The sequence below is a fragment of the Rhinopithecus bieti genome, unplaced genomic scaffold (assembly GCF_001698545.2).
Source record: "Rhinopithecus bieti isolate Rb0 unplaced genomic scaffold, ASM169854v2 scaffold_56979, whole genome shotgun sequence".
Lineage (NCBI taxonomy): Eukaryota > Metazoa > Chordata > Mammalia > Primates > Cercopithecidae > Rhinopithecus > Rhinopithecus bieti.
Window position 1 is genome coordinate 314,710 of NW_016822352.1, and position 6,451 is coordinate 321,160.

Consider the following 6,451-nt stretch of genomic DNA (forward strand, 5'->3'; position numbering starts at 1 on the left):
CACCAGGATCCTCTCCCGTCCCACCCTCCGGTCTGAACTGGTCTGGAAATTCACCATGGCTGAGCCTCCCGTGTCCTGGGCACCACTGACCCCACAGCCACTGTGATGAGTGGGGTTCATGACAACAGGCTCAGAGGTGACATTAATGTCCAAGGTCACATAAACCCTGGATGATAATCAGGAATTAAACACAAATCAGCTCTCCTTCCCCAGAAGCAGATTACAGACCTAACAAATTGTTCTGAAAATCCTGAACATGGACGGAGACGCCGAGGGACGGCCAAGGACACAAGGGGCACTGAGGAGGCAGGACCCACTCAGAGCCTCATTCCCAGGGTCGGGGGTGGGTGATGTTGCAACGAAGAAAAAAGGGGAAGTACAAGAGAGGGGCTGTTTGGTAGGAAGGAAACACACACTCAAGAAACAGAACAAATACGTTTTATTCTATTTATTCCCTGCATTTCCCCTTTTGAGACGGGGTCTCACTCTGTCACCGAGGCTGGAATGCTGAGGGGTGATCACAGCTCCCTGCAGCCTCTGCCTCCCAGGCCCAAATGATCCTCCCACCTCAGCCTCCTGAGTAGCTGGGACTAGAGGTGTGAGCTGCCATGCCTGGCTAATTTTTTGCTTTTTTTTTTTTTACAGACAAGGTCTTGCTATTTGGCCCAGGGTAATCTGAAGCTCCTGGCCTCAAGCCATCCTCCCGTCTCAGCCTCCTGAAGTGCTGGGATTCCAGGCGTGAGCGTTGAACCACCTAGACTCGGTAGACTCCATGACATTTCTTCCTCTGTGTCACTGGCCACACTGCAGGCTCAGCCTGGGCTTGCACAGCCAGGTAGTCTAGGAGTGCACGTCTCTGGCTGATCTGAGGTTTGCCTGTAGCAGCGGACCTTGCATGCTTCCCTGAAGCATCTCCAGGGCCTGGAGAGACGACTGCCTGGTAAGGCCCCCACAACCGTGAGCCGATGGACGGGCTGGAGAAAGGGAGGGAGGACCTTGGGGGGAGGCTGTGAGAAGGTAAGGGGATAGCGCCTCTGCTTCACCTCATCTGGAAGGACAGACACAGGGAAAGCCAGCATTCTATTTGCTGCTACCATCCCAGCTCTCAGTGAGACGAGGATAAACCAGACAGGGACAGTGGCTGGGGTGTGTCAGGGAAAGACTCCATTTCTGTCTGAAATGTCTGCAGAGGGTCTGGTGCACTGCCCCACCTCAGACCTAAAGGAATGACAGCCAGGTTCCTGGGGAGGGCAGTTCCGCTTCCTGTGTGGCTGCAGATGACAAAACCCCTTGACAAGAAGGACCCAGCCTCTGAGTGTCCACACCCTGTGTGTCTCTGTCCTGCCAGCACCGAGGGCTCATCCATCTGCAGAGCAGGGCAGTGGGAGGAGATGCCATGACCCCATCCTCATGCTCCTGATCTGTCTCGGTGAGATTTGAAGAGGGAGGGGAGATTCTAACCTAGGAGGGACCTCACCCCACAGCCAAACTCTGGTGCATAAGGAGACCCCAGGGGCTCACAAAGATCCCAGGGAGGGGAGGACCTGCCCAAGCTTCAGGGGCAAATCTCTCACAGGGAACTCTCTTCCAGGGCTGAGTCTGGGCCCCAGGACCCACGTGCAGGCAGGTGAGTCTGTCACCAGCTGTCCCAGGTCCCTCCTCCTCACTGGGGACAAGGGACCTCCTCCGTGCAGCTGGGGACGGGGAACAGCAGATCTGGGCTGACTGATGGGGGCGGTGGAGGGTCCTGCAGCCAAGAGCTGAGATCTGTTGGGTGGGAAATGACTTAGAATCCGATCTCTGATTTCCTTCCAGGTACCCTTCCCAAGCCCACTCTCTGGGCTGAGCCAGGGTCTGTGATCACCCAAGGGAGTCCTGTGACCCTCAGGTGTCAGGGGAGCCTTCAGGTTCAGGAGTATCGTCTATACAGGGAAAAAAACCCAGCATCCTGGGTTAGACTGATACGACAACAGCTTGTCAAGAAGGGCTATTTCCCCATTGGATTCATCACCTCGGGACACGCAGGGCGGTATCGCTGTTGGTATTATAGCCGCAATCACTCATCAGAGCACAGCGACCCCCTGGAGCTGGTGGTGACAGGTGAGAGGACACTCAGGGGTCCCAGCCCCAGGCTCTGTCCTCAGGAAGGGGGTCAGCTCTCAGGAGCATCTCCCTCTCACAGCCAAGCCCTGGGGATGATGTGGGAGGTGTGAGTCCCATTTAACATGGTGCCTCCTTCTCTCCCAGGAGCCTACACCAAACCCACCCTCTCAGCCCTGCCCAGCCCTGTGGTGGCCTCAGGAGGGAACGTGACCCTCCAGTGTGTCTCACAGGTGGCATTTGATGGCTTCATTCTGTGTAAGGAAGGAGAAGATGAACACCCACAACGTCTCAACTCCCACTTCCATGCCCGTGGCTGGTCCTGGGCTGTCTTCTCCGTGGTTCCCGTGAGCCCGAGTCACAGGTGGTCGTACCGGTGCTATGGTTATAACTCACGCTCTCCCTATGTGTGGTCTTTACCCAGCAATCTCCTGGAGCTCCTGGTCCCAGGTGAGAAATTCACAGCATTGCCTGGATTTCCCTGCGTCTCCGGGCAGGTGGGGAGGAGCCGCGTCTCAGGGCAGCGCCAGGTGGGATGATGTTGGGGAGAGGGCTCAGGGCTCCTGGGGTCAGAGACACAGGAAGATCAGCAGTGGTGAGGCCCAGGGGGAGAGGGAGGGTTTGTGGGGAAGCCTGAGGGTCGGCTCCTGGAAACCGTGACCACCTTTTCCCAGGTGTTTCTAAGAAGCCATCACTCTCAGTGCAGCCGGGTCCTGTCGTGGCCCCTGGGGAGAACCTGACCCTCCAATGTGGCTCTGATGCTGGCTATGACAGATTTGTTCTATACAAGGAGGGAGAACGTGACTTCCTCCAGCGCCCTGGTCGGCAGCCCCAGGCTGGGCTCTCCCAGGCCAACTTCTCTCTGGGCCTTGTGAGCCACTCCCACGGGGGCCGGTACAGATGCTCTGGTGCACACAACCTCTCCTCCGAGTGGTCGGCCCCCAGTAACCCCCTGGACATCCTGATCTCAGGTGAGGAGCCCTGTGGGTTTGGTCAGGGACCCAGGCTCCTCACAGGCTCTGCCGGGGGAGCCCAGGTGTGATGGCCGGGATGAGGGGCGGGAGTCCCAAGGAAGGGAGAGACAGATAGAGACAGGGAATGGGGGGAGGGGGAGACTCAGAGAAAACAGCGACAGAGAGACTGAGGGTCCCAGAGAGAGGCCTGGGGAGCTGTCAGCTCAGAACAAAGTGGGAGCCCCTCACCCATCCTTCTTCTCTCCAGGACAGTTCTATGACACGATCTCCCTCTTGGTGCAGCCAGGCCCCAGGGTGGCTTCAGGAGTGAACGTGACCCTGCTGTGTCAGTCATGGGGGCAGTTCCACACTTTCCTTCTGACCAAGGAGGGGGCAGCCCATCCCCCACTGCGTCTGAGATCAGAGCACCAAGCTCAGCAGTACCAGGCTGAATTCCCCATGGGTCCTGTGACCTCAGCCCACGCGGGGACCTACAGGTGCTACGGCTCACGCAGCTCCAACCCCTACCTGCTGACTCACCCCAGTGACCCCCTGGAGCTCGTGGTCTCAGGTGAGGGCCCCGACCCTGTCCTGTCTGAACTCAAAGGCTCAGCTCTGGCCCTGCCCCCAGCAGAGCTCTGGGACAATAATGAAAGAGGGACGTGAAGGGGGGAGGGTCCGCAAGGGAGGATCCATCCCATGGGAGGGTGGAAATAGATGGGGACCTCCCACCCCTGGCTCCCACCCCTGAAGTCTCAGTAGGGTAAAGAGCATGGAGTGCTGGGAGGAGACGGGGGTGAACCTCAGAGATGAGATTAGACTGAGGGTGGAAGACGGAGGCCCCACCCACTCCCCTCCTGATGTCTCCACCTCAGAATCAGAGCCTCTGGGGGTCCCAACCCCTAAGTCCTGACCCCATGCGTGACAAAAACAGCCACTCCCAGCTCAAGAGAAGTTTGCAGACTCGTTTCAATGTGACCTCCAATATTCAGGGTCTGATTCAGGGCAGCAGAGGGCAGGGTGGACAGTAAGGGTGTGGTCCATGTGGCTTCCTGGTGCTCCAGGGTTGGGGCAGGTGTTCCCTCCGTGGTGGTCAGAGGGGAGGGAGGTGTCTGAGGTTCGGCATTGATGAGTGGAGCAGCGGGGTCTTTCCTCCTCCCAGAGCAGGATTCCCAGGAGCCATCACCTCTCATGGGGTGCCAGGGCCAGGGGCGATCACAGGCAGGTGCTGGCTCTGGGAGTCAGGTGGGAGGAGCCTGGGGAGGTGGGGCTGGGGCTGTGATGGCTCAGCCTCTCCTTGGGAGGTGGAACTTCTGAAAAAGCTGGTTCTCCTCACACCCTGGACTCCCCATCTGAATAACGGGGAGCTGCCTGGATGTGACCACCCCAAAGCCCCTTTATTTCTGATCTTCTGGGGCATCTGGGACGTGGCTCCTCCTAGACCTGCTCCCATCTGCAGCCCTCTCAGGCCCTCTCCTAACTCTTCCAATAACTGAGACTTGTAAGTGTTAAAAAACCCACGGAGATGGGGGCAGGTGCATGCAGTTTTACTCATCCCTCCTGGAATCTCAGCTTAGTAAAACAAAGCCACAATATTTTGGAAAAAACAAAAGTGTACAGAACCCCGCTGGTTGAGAGTCTCCCCTCTCTCGTGTACAAGAGAAAATTTCTCCAATTTTCCACCAAAATCAACACTTGGCACAGCTCTGCAGGACCCCCAGCCCCTGACCTTGTCCTGAGGGATGTGAGATGAGTAGAGGAAGGAGAACAGGCTGGGTCAGAAGGATTTGGGGTCCAGGCTTGACTTGGACACGGGGAAGATGCTGGGGTGATGGAGGAGGGAGAGAGGCAGGCGAGATGGAGAGAGGGCAGATGGACAGTCCATTGGCAGCTGTCATTTCTCATTTCCAAGAGCCCCTGAGGATGAGCCTCTCACCCACACCTGTGGGGTCCCTGGGCCATCTCAAGACAGGAGAGGAGGCTGCTTGGGCCTTGGTGGGATCTGTGATGAGGCTGGAGTCCGCCCCAGATGTGCTTCTTTAGAGAGAAGCACTCCAGCTGTGGGTGCCTCTCACACAGGCCCTCCTGTGCTCACCTGGAGGTGTCTGTGCTCAGGACACCCCTGAGACTAAGGCGGGGCCCTGCACCTGCTCCCTGGATGAATTAGGCAATTATTCACAGCGCGTCTTTGTGTCTAACTCATTTCTACTCTGCATTTGCTGTATGCACTTGTCCATTGTTACTTTTTTTCTAAAACTTTTCAAACAATATTTGAATATATGAATTTATAATTTTTATTTGTTGTACGCATTTATGATTTAAAAATCCTTAATTATACTCCCCTTTAACTGAGTCTTGATTTAATTTATACTTTCAATGTAGAAACAAATTTCTCATTAATATCAAGTCTTCTTCCTTTACACATTAAAATGAAGATTTTAAAATGAATTTAAGACACGTTTCAAAATTTTACTCCTAAGAATATTGTATGCTCATTTTAACTTAAAAACTTATTCAACATCTTTAACAATTTAGAAGTGAGGTATTTGATTTCTTTATTATATATATTTTATTATTATAGTTTAAGTTCTAGGGTACATGTGCACAAGGTGCAGGTTTGTTACATAGATATACAGGTGCCATGTTGGTTTGCTGCACCCATCAACTGGTCATTTACATTAAGTATTTCTCCTAATGCTATCCCTCCCTCAGATCCCCACGCCTGGATCTGCCCCAGTGTGTGATGTTACCCACCCTGTGTCCATGTGTTCTCATTGTTCAACTCCCACTTATAAGTGAGAACATGCGGTGTTTGGTTTTCTGTCCTTGTGACAGTTTGCTTAGAATGATGGTTTCCAGCTTCATTCATGTCCCCGCAAAGGACATGAACTCATCCTTTTTTATGGCTGCATAGTATTCCATGGTGTATATGTGCCACATTTTCTTAATCCAGTCTATCACTGATGGACATTTGGGTGGTTCTCTTTGCTATTGTGAATAGTGCCACAATAAACATACGTGTGCATATGTCTTTATCATAGAATGATTTATAACCCTTTGGGTATATGCCCAGTAATGGGACTGCTGGGTCAAATGGTATTTCTAGTTCCAGATTCTTGAGAAATCAACACACTGTCTTCCACAATGGTTGAACTAATTTACACTCCCACCAACAATGTAAAAGCGTTCCTATTTCTCCACATCCTCTCCAGAATCTGTTGTTTCCTGACTTTTTAATGATTGCCATTCTAACTGGCATGAGATGGTATCTCACTGCTGTTTTGATTTGCTTTTCTATAATGACCAGTGAGGATGAGCATTTTTGCATGTGTCTGTTGGCTGCATAAACAGACTTCTTTTGAGAAGTGTCTGTTCGTATCCTTTGCCCACTTTTTGAT

The 6,451-nt window shown here is 53.5% G+C and overlaps 1 protein-coding gene across 2 annotated transcripts in view; it reads left to right on the top strand.

Annotated features, from left to right (window-relative positions):
- Positions 1–1,205: 1,205 nt before the first annotated feature.
- Positions 1,206–6,451, top strand: part of LOC108521204 (leukocyte immunoglobulin-like receptor subfamily A member 2) — a 13,051-nt gene continuing 7,805 nt past the window's right edge. Inside the window, exons 1-6 of one of the 2 annotated variants that reach the window (XM_017860891.1) lie at positions 1,206–1,429; positions 1,592–1,627; positions 1,816–2,100; positions 2,248–2,550; positions 2,775–3,071; positions 3,322–3,624. In XM_017860891.1, coding sequence (XP_017716380.1) covers positions 1,411–1,429; positions 1,592–1,627; positions 1,816–2,100; positions 2,248–2,550; positions 2,775–3,071; positions 3,322–3,624 — 1,243 coding nt within the window. In that variant the 5' untranslated portion in view covers positions 1,206–1,410. The remainder of the gene's footprint in view (positions 1,430–1,591; positions 1,628–1,815; positions 2,101–2,247; positions 2,551–2,774; positions 3,072–3,321; positions 3,625–6,451) is intronic. The other variant, XM_017860890.1, reaches the window with a different exon arrangement.